At 40.2% G+C, this 19,245-nt stretch overlaps 1 protein-coding gene across 2 annotated transcripts in view; it reads right to left on the bottom strand.

Annotated features, from left to right (window-relative positions):
- Positions 1–19,245, bottom strand: part of mgl (low-density lipoprotein receptor-related protein megalin) — a 611,193-nt gene that overhangs the window by 558,638 nt on the left and 33,310 nt on the right. For both annotated transcript variants that reach the window (XM_070084278.1, XM_070084279.1), the window contains exons 5-6: positions 9,597–9,713; positions 7,134–7,315 (exon numbers count right to left, since the gene is read on the bottom strand). In XM_070084278.1, coding sequence (XP_069940379.1) covers positions 7,134–7,315; positions 9,597–9,713 — 299 coding nt within the window. The remainder of the gene's footprint in view (positions 1–7,133; positions 7,316–9,596; positions 9,714–19,245) is intronic.

Consider the following 19,245-nt stretch of genomic DNA (forward strand, 5'->3'; position numbering starts at 1 on the left):
TGCAAATCATTTTAGTATAAGGTTGATGAAGTCATACATCTGGCAGTGAGCATCTGGGGGGACTGCAGCTCTGCAGCTCCTATGGACGAGCCACCACTGATGTGTGGCCATGCAGACACTACAGTGCCCTTGGTTACAAGACCTCAGTAAGGTACAGGCAAACAATGTCATGATTAGACCAAACTAGTGAAGAGCTAACATTAAAAAGATGCACTAAAATACAGTACAATATTAGCAGTACACTGCATCACTAATGTAAAATAACACTATACATGTACTAGTTTGAGGTTCAAGGTGGTAAAATGGCCAATCAGAGAAGACTTTCTCCAGTAACCACAGGAAACAAAACTATGGTAATAGCCAATGTACCCACGCATGCAAATAGTCCCATGAATCTTGCCCAAGATGCATTACACAAGTACTGAAATTTTGAAACCAATCGAATAGAGCATTCTCGAATAATAAACAAAAATATGTTAGCAAATGAAAATGTTGCTGAAAATGATGTTAAAAATAGGAAAATCTCCCCTCATTAAACTTAAAAACGCCATAAATTTGCAGATTTTTATTTGTTCCAGTATACTTATCATATTTACATTCTACTTAAAATTCTCGCCACTCCTGCAAGACAATAAATTTTACATTAATATTTTGAAAAAACCCAATTTGAAAAAATGGCAAAACATGGCAATTGTGGAGAAAATTCTTCAGAAAGGGGATAGCCCTCTCAGCCCCCTGAGGGGCTTGAGGGACTCAGTCCTCTCAGAAGAGGGGCTGATAGACTCTCTTGCTTTCTGATCAACAGTTTGATTGAAGGCATATGCATCTACCAGTGTCATAGACACACCACTAGCCTTGCAAGAGATCAGTGTTGCAACCATAGTGTGGGTTAAATGAGAGTAATTACTCTCTTTACCTTGGCAGGAAAATTAAGGAAAACCCTACACCCACTTTATTTACAAGTTGAGGCTATCATAAATTGTCGTCTATCACTAGATAACAAGAAATCTTCTATCTTGTATTGAATGCTGTTGCAGTGATTAGCAAGGAAGAGTAATAATGATGAATTCAGCAAATCCTTTGTAAGGAGGGCAAGAGCAAGGTTTGAGGGCACCACTCAGTCAGATTGGCTTTAGGAGACGGATGTGAAGCGTGTGTCACGTAGGCATCACCCCTTGACTCTTGTTCATCTGACAATCTCAGAAATTCGCAGTAGAACATTAAGCAGTGAAGTGTAACTGGTCTTCCTGTTGTGAAAATACCATGAAACTAAAGACAAATCTTGAAGAACAGTGTAGTGTAACAGTGCGAGTGCTGCAGATTTCCTTACTGAGTAGAGGACAGTGCAAAAATTTGAGACACACTGCTGCTTCTATCAAGACAACCATATTGGTCGTATTGGTGCTTTCAGCACCATAGCTCATATTACAAAAGCAATGTAAGTCTTAATTCTCTCTTGCAGAGCCTATTAAATACTGCAGTGGTCAGGCAGACACAGGGTGATTAAGATTGTCCTAAACACAGCCATGAGGTGAGGGCTTTTGAGCCCAACCAAGTGAGTGCAACTTCATTCAGCATTACATTCAAGTGTAAAATGCTGAAATATACACTCCTTTGGGGCAAATACTTACTCATCACTTATTCATCAACAGCTCAGATGTGGGGAAAACATGATTTCCATCGGAGGGGCCACCCCGGATGCAACTGCAGAGAGGCTGAATCGGTAGTGAAGCTAAGTAGCTTACATCTATGTCTTTAAATAGAGTTAGCTGGTAAAAATTCCCCAGGCCCCACACAGCTCAAAATGAATACAAAAATTTCCTAATAAGAAACACCACTTTTTGAAGGTGATCAGAAGAGCTATTCATGAGTTATTACATGGGAACCAATTTGCTTAATAAATTTGGCATGCTGAAATTAACACTGCTCAAAATGAGTGACAAGTTGTGTTTCCTGCCAATGGCTAAAATTTGAAGCCAGTCAAGTAAGATTTTCTTCAGTAATTGATCTGATTACAATGATTCCAAGTTTTTAAATATTTCAGTAAAGTGTCAAATTTGCACCTATTCGGTCTAAGTTTATGGGTTACCATCCTTATTATAGAATGAATCATCAATATCATTTAGAAGCAAATAAGAAGAAGCAGTGTGAGCCTTGTGTTCAGGAAGCCACACCACTAATGAAAATTTGAAGCCAACCACATGAGTCATTTTCTAGTTATGGTACAGAGTCCAACAATTCCAAGTTTTTCTTACTATTTTATTACATGAACAAATTTGCCTGCATGAAAATGAAACTTAATAGGTATTATTCTGGTCCTAAGATGCATCAGTCATTAAATATTGAAGCTGTTCTCAAGGTAAACTGAAATTTATTTAACATGATTTAAAAAGAATAAAAGTCAAACTGTTTTACACACGAAATGGTCACACCCGCACTTACACATCTGAATTGTACTTTTAGCCATCGTCATATTTTTGCATCTTTTATTTTTACGTCTGACACTACACCACTGAGGATTTTGGAAGTTATCCAAGCCATTCCAGGATGCTCTGAATAGGTTTAATAATCTTGGTCATGGGACACACAAAAATACCAATTATTCAAAGAATTTAGCTCGTTACACAAGAATATAAGAAAGAAGGAACACTGCAACAGGCCTACTGACCCATGCAAGGCAGGTCCAAGTCCCCTACTGGCTTAAGCCAATGCCCTAACCTAGTCAGGTCAGGTCACATTCACTTAAGGAAGGAGCACTGCATATGACCTAGTAGCACAAGCTAGTCAGGTCCAACTCACACCCATCCACACCCATTCATATATTTATCTAACCTATTTTTAAAACTATACAACATTTTAACCACTATAACTGTACTTGGGAGTTTGTTCCACTCATCTGCAACTCTATTACCAAACCAGTGCTTTCCTATATCCTTCCTGAATCTGAATTTTTCCAACTTCAAGCCATAGCTGCAAGTCCTGTCTAGGCTAGATATTTGTTGTATGCTATTTACATCCCCTTTATTTATTCCTGTTTTCCATTTATACACCTCAATCATATCCCCCCCAATTCTATGCCTTTCTAGAAAGTGCAGATATTTCTGGAATATCGCTAGTATCTTCCTGTGAAAAAACTGAGGAAGTGTTAAAAATTCTATACATTTCCTTATCACTGTCCATGAGCTGACCTGAGTAACTCTTGAGTGGGCCTATCTTGTCCCTAATCTTACTTCTGTACCTGAAAGAATCCTTTTGGGTCAGTCTTCAATTCTCTTGCAACTTGAACCATATAATCTTTTTTAGCTTCTCTTATTCCCTTTTTTTATTTCTCTTTAAATGAATATATTAATTTCTTAACTGCCCCTCTCCTCTTTTGATTCGCCTATATATGCCTATGCTGATTTCAACTATCCAATAAAGTGGTCAGAAATTGGCAATTTTGCCAATTTGACACAAATTTCAGAAGATGACAATTTCCAAATAGGGTCCAGAATAAACAAGAAAGACATTTCTGGCACTAAAATAACACTTTCTCTGTTCATTAGTCACGTCCCCAGGCCCCTCTTACATCTCTTTTTGCTTTCCACTTTTAATTTTTATTCTCACAAAAAATAGATTTACTGTTATGCAGACTACTGCATTAGTGTAGAAATGGTATAAATAATATCAGCGCACTTGTGAAAGAATATTAAACTCACCAGTTGATGTGTATTGGACGCTTGGCATGATTTGGTTACTTTTGAACTTCGGTAAAAATCGAACATTTCTGCTACTTTGAGCTCAATTTCAAGGTACTTTTCATTAAGAAACCAATCAAAATCATCTCAATTTCCATAATATGTCTTCTATTCTATAAAATGAGACCAGGAAAACTAAAATACAACCATAAATACCATACGAAAATACACTGCAAAGTCGCTGTTTTAAACCAAAAACATGGTTGGAGTTTTTTTTTTTCATTATGCACTGTGTGCTGCAGGATTTTTTTATACTGTGTACACTGGCCACATAGACCCATTCTTCCATATGTAGGCCTACCAGCTTTCTCTCACTAGATTTGAAGGCACTAGAATTTAGCCGTACTAGTACGTCAGAAACCCTGAAAGAGTTAACAACATAGAAACACGATATATACTCTAGAATGAATAAAATATGTCATAATGTATGAGAGGAGTAAATGGTGTAAGTGTTGTTGTTGGGTTTAAGGGCTGCCACTGAGAGAAGCCATGTTGGTGGCGGTGGAGGCTTTGGCCACCACCACCATCACACTTAAACAATGTATGTAATTCATAAATAAGAAATATTTTCATTTTAATTTATAAATAAGTAAGTTTATTCAGGTATACACAAATACAGTTACATACATAGATTATCATACATAGCAGCATATGCGTAAAGTACCCAGGATAACCCAAAAAATTCAAGAGTGACATATTTCCATTGGTGTCCTTTTATATTTACACTTATATTTACTTTTATACTTACACTTTTATATTTACACTTACCTTGGAGGAGATGTTAGTTTAATTAGTTAGTTTGATGAAGGAGATGTTGGCAGAGGTTTAGGGTGGTGGAAGATAGCAGGGCAGTGTATGTTCAGCGGTCCTATACACATCCAACAACATTGGAGTTACTCTCATGTTGTTTTTCTATCGCTTACTCGCTTAACTTACTTGCTACACTGTTAATTCTACACTTTATCGCTGGCTGGAGCTATAGCCTTTATCGATACCTGCTGCTTTAGTATCATACATATTGTAGAATCACTGAATCACTGCAGAAGGCACATTTTCTCCTCTCTCTTCCTCCTTTACTTTAGTACTTTGCTATGAGTTTTTTCTTGAATTCTATTGTGTTTCTCACCTTCCTTACCAAAGGGCTGGCACTAGGAGCTTTCTTTGGCCCCATGGTGGCTTATTTAGCAGTTGCAAGCACAAAAAAAATAAATTACACCTACCATCTGACTTACGACCTGCTCGACTTACGACCACTCGACTTACGACCGTGTTTTTTATGCCAAATTTCTGAGAAATAAACAACTATTTGTGTTGTACACAGTGTTTATTCTAAACCTTACAGTATAAAATACAGTACTAACAACATAAAAAGTAAAGTAAAACATGAAATACCAAAATAAAACAATAAAATAAAGTCATTACAAAAATGTTTTGTTGATATTCAGTAGTAAAGTTCGACTTACGACCATTTTGACTTACGACCGGTTTCTCGGAACCGAACTCGGTCGTAAGTCGGATGGTAGGTGTATTATAAAATGTGTTGTATGAACCCATGGGGTAATGGTCACATGCTGGTAAACAATGGCACACTGAGTGTGAATAGTGCGGGAGACTGGCTTTGTGTGCGCGCTGACGGGCAGATGCGTACCAGAAGGTCGCCGAATCACGAGTCCAATCACAAACCACGAAGCTAAATTTTGCCACAAAAACTTGCCGAAAGTCGGATTTCACGAAAGTCGCGGCCTCCGAATGGCGGGGGTCCACTGTACATAATGTACTCATGAATTCTAGCGGCTTCAAATCAAGCAGGAGAAAGCTGGTAGGCCCACATGTGAAAGAATGGGTTTGTGTGGTCAGTGTGCACCATATAAAAGAAATCTTGCAGCACGCAGTGCATAATGAGAAAAAAAAAACTCCAACCGTTTTTTTTTTTTTAATTAAAATGCCGACTTTGTGGTCTGTTTTCGTATAGTATTTATAGGTGTATTCTTGTTTTCTTGGTCTCATTTGATAGAATGGAAAACATATTATAGAAATATAAGTGCTTTTGATTGGTTGTACTATGAAAAGAACCTTGAAATGGAGCTCAAAGTAGGGAAAATGTTTGATTTTTGCCGATGTTCAAAAGTAAACAAATGATGTCATTTTCCAATAAATGTCCAAGTAGCAATTCTAATATGCAGTCATAAATGGGTTGACATTATTTATACAATTATTACAATATTGCAGTAGTCTGCATAACAGTAAATCTTCTATTTTTTGTTTGAATAAAATTTCAAAATAGAAAGCGAGAGTAATATCAGAGGGGCCTGGAGACGTGACTGATGAACAAAGAAAATGTTAGAGCCAGGAATGTCTGCTTTGTTCATTCTGGACCCTATTTTGAAATTCATATTTTTTAATTTTCATGAAATTGGCTAAATTGTAAATTTCTGACCATGTTACTAGGTAGTTGAAATCTGTAAATGGGTAGTTTCTTGTACTCAATCGATAGAAAAAATGGAATTCTAAAGAAATAGCTATGAGTTTAGTCGACTGGAACAATGGAATTAGCCAAAAATAGGGTTCAAAACGGCAAAATCGCCGATTCGTAAATATCGGCGAGGTTGCTAACTTCGCGAGAGCGTAATTCCATCAGTTTTCCACCAAATTTTGTTCTTTTGGTGTCATTACAATCGGGAAAAAATTCTCTATCATTTCATAAGAAAAAATATATTTTTTCTTTTGGGGAAATTTGGTGACACCAGGAGACACCTCAGGATTTGGGGTTGCGACAGTTAAGGGGTTAAAGGTACCCTTTCAGGGATACCCAAATATAAATTTCTACATAACGGGGGATGATGTGGTGGTTTGGACATAGAGGATGAAGCAAAACAGGATGACTGGTAGGGCATATAACTCAGGCTTGGATAGAAGGAAGAGTAGGTGTTGTCCCAGATAAGGGTGGAAGGAAGGGGTAAGGGAGCCATTTGAGTGCTAGGAGTTTGGACATCCAATAGGTTTTTGTGAGGGTATTAGTAGTGAGTGGAGGCAAGTGGTTTTTATGGTTTGATGTGCTGTTGGTATATAAGCAACGTAATATTTATGATAGGATTCAGGGAAACCAGTTAGCTGGACCAAGTCCTGGAGGTGGGAAGTACAGTGCCTGCACTCAGAAAAAGGGGTAAGAATGCTGCAGTTCAGAGGGTTAGCTGAGCTGTGATGCTGGCACACTTCTGACAAGATCATGATTGAATGAAAGATGGTTAAAGTGTTTTTTCTTTTAAAGGTCACCCTACCATGGTATGGGATGCATGGTGTGTTAAATAATAATACTACAGATCAATATAAATTTACATATAATAAAATTGCTTATCACCAAGTGTTACAAAAAGTATAAACTCCATAGTGACTGACCTTCAAAACTTTGTCGTGATGTGTAAAGTAGAGAACCATCTTGTGTTTATCTGAAACATTAATGGCAGAGCAGCGCTTGTTGTCATGAAGCATGTACCCTATTGTACACAGGCACTTGAAAGACCCATCTGTGTTCACACACTGCTGGTCACAATGGCCCCATTCCTTGCACTCATCCTTGTCTTTGTAGTGAAAAAAGTTAGTAAGTCTTAATAAAAAAATTAAATAAAAAATTGTTTATAGAGACAATAATACAATGTATTATATATGCAAAGCAAAATCTAAATGCAAGCAACACAAGTACACATGTGGAGACAATACATTAGAAAAATATGACAGGCTCTCAATATTTTTCCTTAACACAAAAATCTTTTTCAGCAAGCTATAGTGTATCTCAGATGAAACTTATGGCATCATATGCATGAAGTTAGGTCACATAACTTTAGTCAAAGGCAGAAACAAATAGCCTTAGAACAAGGAGGGTAACAGCATCAGATTTCTACAGCCTTAGAAATTCAAGCAAATCTTTGAATTTTGTTTTTAAACATACAATTTGCTCTATATACAGCCTCTCCTTACTTAGCAACATAGTCATTTACCAATGCCTTGGACTTACGACAGGCTCTCTGACCAGTATGCTTACCTAAATAATGCATATTAGAGCTGATTTCCTCTTTTCTGTTTATTACAATATACAGTACACTACTGTATGAACATTTAAAAATATACCAGAAATGTTATAAATGGTGCAAAGGTGACATTAAAACAACATCAAATGGTTCCCACAAACCCATTACCATTATAGTGTGTTCCTCACTTAACGATAAATTCGTTACCGATGTGGTCTTAGAAACGGAACTCCATTGTTAACCCTTAAATGGTCCAAACGTATATATATGTTCGCTCGTGTAGCGCCCCAAAATTTTTGAGAGAAAAAAATGACTTTTTTTAATAGGAAAAAAGAGCATATGGTACCCAGGCATTCCCCAATTATTTTAATATGATGCACAGTGAATGCGCACACCCATTCTCTCATGTCTAGGTGACTCAGGCTTATTGTGGCAATGTTGAATGAATAACAAGGAAAACATATATATACGTTTGGGGCGCTACGCACGTGAACGTATATATACGTTTGGACCGTTTAAGGGTTAAGTGAGGAGAGGCTGTTTTGCAGTAATATCATGATTATAATTCTTCACATGCTTAACTGCCTTGTGCATATGTAATGGATCTTTTATATCCTGTTACTCCTATGATTAGAAACTTAGTCAACATATTAACTAAATAAAAGAGATCTGTTAAATATAAACAAGAAAGTTTAGCAGCTTTCCAATATGGTAAAATCATAACAATAATATTAACTGAGAAGCTACAGGAGAGCCCCATTTATACAGCATGTTAGATTCCGGGCTACTGCTGCAAAGGAAAAATTGCTGTAAAGTGAAACATAGCTTTTTACTGCTTTCAAAGGCATATGAAAGCTAATAACATGTTTACACTGTCATGTATTAAGTGAGCAATAGAGCTAAAAAAAATGGATATACAGTACACACATTACTTACCTTAAAATATTTTCATTCTTAGCTTATAGTGAGTGGTGAAGATATTTACTGTAGGAAGCCTGAATAAATGAAGAATTGGTATAAATGAAAACCACTGCTTTAGCAAAATGCTGTAAAGCAGGGCCCACCTGTACCTCCATAATTTAGACCACAACAAATGGCATATACAATATCTCAAAATCCTCAAGTCAGTTATGACATGTAGTTGTGATGTCAACACACATTTTGGAGAGACGGAGACTGAGTGAATGTCTTTTCTTTTTCAGGTCACTCTGCCTTGGCAGACTGCCAATGAATTAAAACAAAAATTCCAAGAGCACTGGAAACCAGCAACCATACTGTTCTGGAATTAATGTCACTTATTCCTACACTCTGATTTAAGTCTTATAACCTGGTTGTATACACAGATTATTCTCACTGTACAGTTTTTAGTTTGAAGAAGGCTTAAGTGTGAGGCCAAAATATAAATACAGCCTCTCCTCACTTAGTGACGTACTCGTTTACTGACTCGGACTTACGACAGGCTCTCTGACTAGTATGAATAGCTAAATAATGTATATCAGAGCTGACTTCCTTTGTTCTGTTTATTACAATATACAGTACACTACTGTATAAACATTTAAAAATATACTAAAAATGTTATAAATGGTGCAAAGGTGACATTAAAACAATATCAAAGATGGCTGATGCAAACCCACTACTATTATAGTATGCTTCTTGCTTAGTGACAAATTTGTTTACTGACATGGTCTTAGGAACAGAACTTCGTCATTACGTGAGTAGAGGCTGTACTCGGTTTTATTTGTCCATTTTAATGTTTACATGTGGTATGTTTGTGTCATCTGAGAATATGTTTAATTGTTTTCTTAAACCTTAATGAAATAAAGAAAAAATTTACCAATGCATGTTCGTGTATCATTGGAGACTTGCTTCCCTGGTGGGCAGTAACATTCTCCACCAGCTAGAGAGGCCCGACAAGCATACTCACACCCTAGACTTGGACATAGCTCCGCCGCTGTGCAAGAAAACAAAGATTAAAATTAATGTACATAAAAAAACCTGCTTAACAACAGTAATATTTAGAAAATAAAATGCTCACTATTTTAATAATGTGAAATACACTGTGTTTCAGTTTATAAAGCAAGGTACAGTAATTACTACAAAATATTTCTAAATACAGTGGTACCCCAAGTTTCGTACAGCTCCCAATTTGAACAATTATGTAAGTGTATTATTGTAAGTGCTTTTGTAAGTGTATTTTTGGGGGGTATGAAATAGATTAATCTTATTTACATTATTCCTCATGGAAGCAAATTCGTTCAGTAACAGCATTCAAACAGTTTTCTGGAACAAATTATGGCGGAACTTGGGGTACAAATGTATTAAGATTGGTGATATTTGTGAACTAACAAATATTACCAACTTTCCTTGTTCTCCAGACATGGCATACAAACAGCATTTACGTTCCTCAAAATTCTTCCCTGTATTAAGTTATTATTTTCTCTTCACCTAATCAAATTGGTTATTTAATGGTGATGATAATAATCACTTCACTTATATGTTAGTCAAATCAACATGTACAGTTTAATGGCAAATGTTTAGAAATAACCAGTAAAACACGTACACATGAGGGAGAAATTGTATGCATCTTTGAACAAGATGAATGCACATAATATGTACTGTAGACAGCTTATAAGAAGTGATTTTCAACAGAAGTGTTCCTTACAACTATGTTAAGATGCAGTTAATGATCCAGTTACAACATTTTTTATGTCAGTGGTGCAGTGGTAATGTGCCTGCCCAGCACCACAGGGGTTGGCCTACTAAGGCTTGCTCAAATGCTTCATGCTCCAGGGGTCCGCATACCAAAGTTAGTTCAAATGCCCAACACCCAGGGGTCAACCAACCAAGGTTTGTTCAAATCTTTGCTATCCTATTGTTACACTCATGAAACAGTAAAGATAAATATCGGTTTATAACAATAGTCGGACTTGAGTCCTGGAAATGGGAAGTACAATGCCTGCACTTTAAAGGAGGGGTTTGGGATATTGGCAGTTTGGAGGGATATGTTGTGTATCTTTATATGTGTATGCTTCTAAACTGTTGTATTCTGAGCACCTCTGCAAAAACAGTGATAATGTGTGAGTGTGGCGAAAGTGTTGAATGATGATGAAAGTATTTTCTTTTTGGGGATTTTCTTTCTTTTTTGGGTCACCCTGCCTCGGTGGGAGACGGCTGACTTGTTGAAAAAAAAAAAAAAAAAAAACAGTACCCTTTGGTTTACTTAGATTAGGCAATACGATTTAAGACCAGGATTATTAAGTTTAAAACTCCCTTCCCTTTTCCCTTTAGGAGGTTAAGGAGATGCTGAAGGGCTCTCAGTCCAAGGAATTAAAGTTAATCTCCCCATCATCTGATCATGCCTGATAACATCTCATTCCCAAGGTACTGTATGATCCTTGTGTGTTTAACACTTTCACATTACTATAATTACTGCATAAACAAATATTTTTAGTTGAATATACTGTAATAACTAAAAATTTAAAAACACAAAACTGTGTTACAATGAAAATTACACATGTTGTATACAACATACTGTGAAAGAAACACACAGCATATAGGTACTTGTTCTACTGTTGACTAATCTCTTTTTTGGCTATACACACACCTGGGTATCACCTCACACCCTTTCCAATTAAAACTGTATTCTCCATGAATTTCTGTGTTCCCATCTGGTTGTCTTTATTTCCTATGTTCCCATCTAGTTGTCTTTATTTCCTATATTCCCTCTGGTTGTTTTTATTTCCTATGTTCCCATTAGGTTATTTTTATTTCCTATATTCCCATCTGGTTGTTTCTATTTCCTATGCTCTCATCTGGTTGTCTTTATTTCCTCTTTTCTACTTAACCTCATATATGTCCTTGCCACAACACTTCAATATTTTCAGACATGTTCTACAGTCCAAATAAGCAGCAACTGAAACACTTGATTAGGCAATCCTAGTGGGATTAGTACCAAATTTGCACATGAAAATCACTCCCTATGAAAGCAGAAGACCCCGCAGACGATGCAACATCCCCCCAATGAAAAGCAGGGGTGCCACTAGCATGATAAGAGACAACACAATAAGTGTCAGGGGCCCAAGACTGTTCAACTGCCTCCCAGCTTACATAAGGGGGATTACCAACAGACCCCTGGCTGTCTTCGAGAAGGCACTGGACAGGCACTTTAAGTCAGTACCTGACAAGCTGGGCTGTGGTTTGTATGCCAGGTTGCATGCAGCCAACAGTAACAGCCTGGCTGATCAGACCCTGATCCACTATGAGGCCTGGTTACAGACCAGGTCATGGGGGAGTTGACCCCTGAAACCCTCTCTAGGTATACTCCATGTATACACATTTTGAACTGAATCCATCCAGCTAACTATAATTAGTGGTGCCAGTTTCCCATTATTTTAGATTTTCCAGTATTCCTGGTGTTAACTTTTTTTCCTTACTAGCTAACAACTCAACTCATTCTCAGCTCTTGCTTCGGCATAACATCCTTGGGGTATGAGTCACTACAGTTAACCAGCACCCAGGACAGTACCTATTTATTTTAAGCAAATAATAATAAAATCTTTACTTCTACAAGTGCATGTACAAGGTATACAGGCCTATCTGACATCAATGACATACTACTATAAAGAAAGCCCCTTGTTATGAAGAGCATTTCGGGCAAATTAGGTCAATTTTGTCCCGGGTGCAACAAGTGTAAAATGATTCGCTCACATCTTGCCTTTCTAAGGTAAAGGTATCAAACCCAGGAAGTTTTGATTGTTAACCAACTGTTCTGACCACTTAGTTATTCAGTGGACTGTTGCCTTAATTATTATACATTCATGCAGTTGAGGCCTTAAAACTAATGAATCACTGGAATTAAAGATATATATGGTGTGTTTGTGTGTGTGTGTGTGTGTGTGTGTGTGTGTATACTCACCTAATTGTGGTTGTATGGGTCGAGACTCAGCTCCTGGCCCCGCCTCTTCACTGATCGCTGCTAGGTACTCTTTCTCTCTGCTCCCTGAGCTTTGTCATACCTCCTCTTAAAGCTATGAATGGTTCCTGCCTCCACTACATCACTTGCTAGACTATTCCATTTCCTGACAACTCTATGACTGAAGAAATACTTCCTAACATCCCTTTGACTCATCTGAGTCTTCAGCTTCCAGTTGTGACCCCCTGTTTCTGTGTCCCCTCTCTGGAACATCCTGTCTCTGTCCATCTGATCTATTCCACACAATATTTTGTATGTTGTTATCATGTCTCCCCTGATCCTCCTATCCTCCAGCATCGTCAGGTCGATTTCCCTTAATCTTTCTTCGTAGCACATTCCTCTAAGCTCCGGAACTAAACTTGTTGCAAACTTTTGCACTTTCTCTAGTATCCTGACATGTTTGACCAGTTGTGGATTCCAAACTGGTGCTGCATACTCCAGTATGGGCCTAACATACACAGTGTACAGTGTCTTAAATGATTCCTTACTAAGGTAATGGAACACTATTCTCAGGTTTGTCAGGCACCCATATGCTGCAGCAGTTATCTGGTTGATGTGTGCTTCTGGAGACATGCTCAGTGTTATGCTCACCCCAAGATCTTTCTCTTTGAGTGAGGCTTGCAGTCTTTGGCCACCTAGCCTATACTCTGTCTGCAGTCTTCTTTGTCCTTCCCCAATCTTCATGACTTTGCATTTGGTGGGGTTGAATTCGAGAAGCCAGTTGCTGGACCACGTGTTCAGCCTGTCCAGGTCTCTTTGTAGTCCTACCTGATCCTCATCTGATTTAATTCTCCTCATTAACTTCACATTATCTGTGAACAGGGACACTTCTGAGTCTATCCCTTCCATCATGTCATTCACATATACCAAAAATAGCACTGGTCCTAGAACTGACCCCTGTGGGACTCTGCTCATCACAGGTGCCCACTGTGATACCTCATCACGTACCATGACTCGTTGTTGTCTCCCTGTCAGGTATTCTCTGATCCAATGCAGTGCCCTTCCTGTTATATGCACCTGATCCTCCAGTTTCTGCATTAATCTCATGTGAGGAACTGTGTCGAAGGCCTTCCTGCAGTCCGGGGAAATGCAAACAACCCACCCCTCTCTCTTGTCTTACTTCTGTTACTTTGTCATAAAACTCCAGAAAGTTTATGACACAGGATTTGCTTCCATGAATCCGTGCTGGTTGCCATTTATAATCTTGTTCCATTCCAGGTGATCTATCACTCTCCTCCTGATAACCTTCTCCATGACTTTGCAGACTATACACATCAGTGTCACTGGTCTATAGTTTAGTGCCTCACTTCTGTTTCCTTTCTTAAAAATGGGTACTACATTTGCTGTCTTCCACACCTCAGATAGTTGGCCAGTTTTAAGGGATGTGTTGAGGATCATGGTTAGTGGCACACACAGCATCTCTGCTCCCTCTCTATGGACCCACGGGAAGATGATGTCCAGTCCCATTGCCTTTGAGGTATCGAGGTTGCTTAGCAGGTTTTTCACCTCCTCCTCAGTTGTGTGTATGTTATCCAACACTTGGTATATTCCTTGTTGATTTCTCCCTCTGTTCTGTCTTCCAAGAGTCGTTCCTGTCTCCACTGTAAATACTTCCTTAAATCTCGTGTTGAGCTCCTCACATACCTCTTGATCATTTTTTATGAGTTCCCCATCTTCTTTCCTCAGTCTGATCACCTGGTCTTTAACTGTTGTCTTCCTCAATGTGGCTATACAGCAGTTTCGGCTCAGACTTGACTTTCGATGCTTTGCTGTTTCTGTACTGTCACTGGGCCTCCCTCTTTATCTGTGCATACTCGTTTCTGGCTCTTCGACTAATCTCTCTATTTTCCTGGGTCCTTTGCCTTCTGTACTTTTTCCATTCTCTAGTACGCTTTGTTTTTGCCTCCCTACACCTTCAGGTAAACCAAGGGCTCATCCTGGTCTTCCCATTATTTCTGTTGCCCTTGGGAACAAACCTTTTCTCTGCCTCCTTGCATTTTGTTATGTAGTCCATCATTTCATTTACTGACTTTCCTACCAATTCTCTGTCCCACTGAACCTCCTGCATGAAGTTCCTCATACCTGTGTAATCCCCCCTTTTATAGTTTCTCTTTTCCCATTCAACTCCTGTTACCCTCTCCACTTGTAACTCTACTATGTAATCAAAGCTCAGAACCACTTGATCACTAGCTCCAAGGGGCCTCTCATATGTTACGTCCTCGATGTCTGAACTGTTCAGGGTGGACACAAGGTCCAGTCTTGCTGGTTCATCCTTCCCTCTCTCTCTCATAGTGTCCCTGACATGTTGATGCATTAGGTTTTCCAGTACTACATCCATCATCTTGGCTCTCCATATTTTGGGACCCCCATGTGGCTCCAGGTTTTCCCAATCTATCTCCCTGTGGTTGAAATCACCCATGACTAGTAACTTTGCTCTGCTTGAGTGAGCTCTTTTTACCACCTCAGCCAGTGTGTCCACCATCACTCTGTTGTTCTGTTCATATTCCTCTCTTGGCCTCCTGCAGTTCTGTGGTGGGTTATACATCACTGCAATGATTACCTAATGTTCCCAGACTGAATTGTACCTACTATGTAATCCCTTTCTCCAATCTCGTCCATGCCTTCCATTTCCTCAAATCCCCATCGTTTTTTGAGCAGTGCAACCCCTACCCCCCCTCCACTCCTATCTTTCCTCAGGATCTGATATCCCAGTGGGAAGATTGCATCTGTTATTATCTCAGTGAGTTTCATTTCTGTGACTGCTATGATGTCTGGGGACTTCTCATTGATTCTTTCATGCCACTCTTCATACTTATTCGTTATTCCATCCATGTTCATGTACCAGACCTTCAGCTTCTTTTCAATCACTGTGGTCCTGGGAGAATATTGGGGTGGGGGGGGGGGCAGGAGCCCTGGAGAGAGCCTATGGGGGGTTGCAGTGTGGGTGGGGTTTGTGATGAGGGGAGTGGGGGCAGTATCCATAGGGGGCTGCTGTAGGGGTGGGGTTTGTGATGTGGGTGGTGGGGACAGAGGGAACAGTGTGTGGGTTTTGGTTCAGATTGTACAGTTGCATTGGGGATGTCATGGTTGGAGTCCTTCTGCAGGTGTTTCTGGAGGGTGTGTTTGCCCTTCCATCTGGGTCTGGGTTCTGTTCACCCTCATCACTGCCTCTTGTTCCTCTTTTTATCTTTGTACCCTCTCTTTCAGTATCGTCCTTTCTTCTTGTGTTCTGTCACAATTGAGGTACACTCTCCAGTACTCCAGTTTGTCCCTCAGTCGTGTTTTCTCCTGCATGATCCTGGCTCGAGCTGATTCTGCCTTGAAAATTACTTTGACAAGCCATTTCCTTCCACTAGCAAACCACCCAATTCTCCGAAAATTTGTCACCTGGGTCATGTCGCTCTCACTTACTGCTTTCATGATACCTTCAGTGGCTTTTTTCTCCTCCTATTTTCTTTCACTGTAGGTTCCCCTTTCAACTTCTTGGAACCCATAGACAAAAACTGACCTCTCCCTTTCATCCTCCCACTGTGTCTCCCTTTGCATCCTCTGAGGTGTTTTAGTTCCTTCCACTGGAACGTTCCTGCCTTCAATCCCTGCCCTTGCTGAAGCCCCTATGCTCAGTGGATTGTCTTACCTGCTCAGCTGTTCCTTGCCACTGCAGTTGTCTGTTACAGTCTCTGCATATGGCATAGCTCCTTCATTGTCTTCAGACCTCTCATTTGTTCTTAGTGTGCTCCTCGTGTTTTCCTGGGCCCCACATGGGTCTGATAGGGCCTTTGCATATGGCATAGCTCCTTTTCTCCCTACAGTCCCCTTGTCTGTGACTGAAATAGAACTTCCTGATGTGATGTCTGTACTGTCAACTGACTCTTTAATCTGTTTCAGGTTGTTTAGTTTCTCTTCTAAGCACTATCTTAGCTTCTGCTGCTAACACTTGTAGCCCCCCACTTCCTGCTCTCTTCAGCTATCCACTCCTCCATTTTCTTGCCAAGCTCTTCTAGCTTCCTTCCCCACTCTTCCTCCCTTTTTTACAGCTCTAACTCCCAATCTTCCCTCCCAGGTTAATCCACCAGACCCCTGGTTCTCTGCCCACTTGGGTAGCCCTTTTTTTTTTTACCACATAAAGAAGCTTATGTATTTTACCACAGGAAGAAGCTTATGTATTTACAGAGTGTATGTGAAGATGGGTGTTTGTTGTAGGGAGGAAAAGGGAGGGAGGTAGGGAGGAGGGAGATAGAGAGGGAGGACAGTGTGTGTGTGTGTGTGTGTACTCACCTAATTGTGGTTGCAGGGGTAGAGACTCAGCTCCTGTGTGGGGAGAGAGAAGGGGGAGAGAGACAGGGAAAGAGAGGGAAGGGAAGAGGGAAGGGGAGAGAGGAGGGAGAGACAGAGAGAGATTATAAGTTAGGAGTGTAAGAGGGAGGGGTAATATGGGTATGGGATTGCGAGAGAGGATGTGTCAGGTCAGCTTTCAGGAAGGTGTGAAACCCTGTGTGTATGTGTGTGTGTGTGTGTGTGTGTGTGTGTGTGTGTGTGTGTGTGTGTGTGTGTGTGTGTGTGTGTGTGTGTGTGTGTACATGCATGTGTGCATTTACATTTATGAGTGCCCAGAAATAAACTTCCTCACTTCTAAGTATCAATAATACTAATAAAATACCACTAATAATATTAGTAATTCTAATAATTATAATGCTAATGCTGCTAATATTAATACTCAGCTTCTACAAGTGCTTATAGTTTAGCACCTCTTTTCTGTCTCCTTTTTTAAAAATGGGAACTAAATTTGCCATCTTCCATGCCTCAGGTAGTTGCCCAGTTTCAAGGGATGTGTTGAAAATAGTGGTTAGTGGCACACACAGTATCCCTGCTCCCACTCTAAGGACCCACGGAGAGATGTCCGGTCCCGCCGCCTTTGAGGTATCAAGGTCACTTAGCAGCTTCTTCACCTCCTCCTCAGTTGTGTGTATTTCATCCAACACTTGTTGGTATATCCCTTGTTAGTGTACCCCTCTGTTTTGTCTTCCCACTGTCCCTTGTACCTCCAATGTTTACAGTGGAGGTAGAAGGGACACTGAAATCTTGTGTTTAGCTCCTCACATACTTCTTGGTCATTTCTTGTGAGCTCCCCACTTTCTTTCCTCAGCCTGATTACTGGTCCTTGACTGTTGTCTTCCTCCCGATGTGGCTGTAAAGCAGTTTCGGGTCAGACTTGACTTTCAATGCTATGTCGTTTTTGTACTGCCGCTGGGCCTCCCTCCTTATCTATGCATACTCGTTTCTGGCTCTTCAACTAATCTCTTCATTTTCCTGGGTCCTTTGCCTTCTGTACTTTTTCCATTCTCTAGCACACTTAGGTTTTGCCTCACTACACCTTCAGGTAAACCAAGGACTCATTCTGGTCTTCCCATTACTTTTGTTACCCTTGGGAACAAACTTTTCCTCTGCCTCCTTGCATTTTGTTGTTACATATTCCATCATTTTGTTTACTGACTTTCCTACCAACTCTCTTTCCCATTTAACCTCCTGCAGGAAGGTCCTCATACCTGTGTAGTCCCCCCTTTTATAGTTTTGCTTTTCCCTTTCTACTCCTCTTACCCTCTCCACTTGTAGCTCTACAATGTATTCAAAGCTAAGAACCACATGGTCACTAGCTCCAAGGGGGCCTTTCATATGTGATGTCCTCAATATCTGAGCAACTCAGGGTGAACACAAGGTCCAGTCTTGCTGGTTCATCCTCCCCTCTCTCTCTGGTAGTGTCCCTAACATGTTGGTGAATGAGGTTTTCCAGTACCACATTCATCATCTTGGCTCTCCATGTTTCAGGACCCCTGTGTGGCTCCAGGTTTTCCCAATCAATCTCCCTGTGGCTGAAGTCACTCATAACCAGTAACTTTGCTCTACTCAAGTGAGCTCTTTTTGCCACCTTAGGTAGTGTGTCCACCATCACTCTGTAGTTCTGTTCATATTCCTCTCTTGGCCTCCTGCAGTTCTGTAGTGAGTTATACATCACTGCAACGACTACCTTACGTTCCCCTGGCTGAACTGTACCTACTATGTAATCCCTTTCCCCAATCTTGTCCATGCCTTCCATTCCCTCAAATCCCCATCGGTTTTTAATGAGCAGTGCAACCCCTCCTCCCTCTCTGCTCCTTCTATCCTTCCTAAGGATCTGATATCCAGGTGGGAGGACTGCATGTGTTATTGTCCCAGTGAGTTTTGTTTCTGACTGCTATGATATCTGGGGACATCTCCTTGATTATTTCATGCCACTCCTCACATTTATTCATTATTCCATCTGCGTTTGTGTACCAAACCCTCGACTTCTTTTCTATACCTGTGGTCCGGGGAGAATGGTGGGTTTTGGGAAACAGGTGCCCTGGCGGGGGCCTGTAGGGGGTTGCTGTGGGAGTGGGGTCTGTGGTGTGGGGGATTGGGGGAGAAGGCCTATGGGAGTTCAGTGGGGGTGGGGGTTGTGGTGAGAGGGATGGAGACAGAGGGTACAGTGTGT

Source organism: Cherax quadricarinatus, chromosome 12 (assembly GCF_038502225.1).
Source record: "Cherax quadricarinatus isolate ZL_2023a chromosome 12, ASM3850222v1, whole genome shotgun sequence".
Classification (NCBI taxonomy): Eukaryota; Metazoa; Arthropoda; class Malacostraca; order Decapoda; family Parastacidae; genus Cherax; species Cherax quadricarinatus.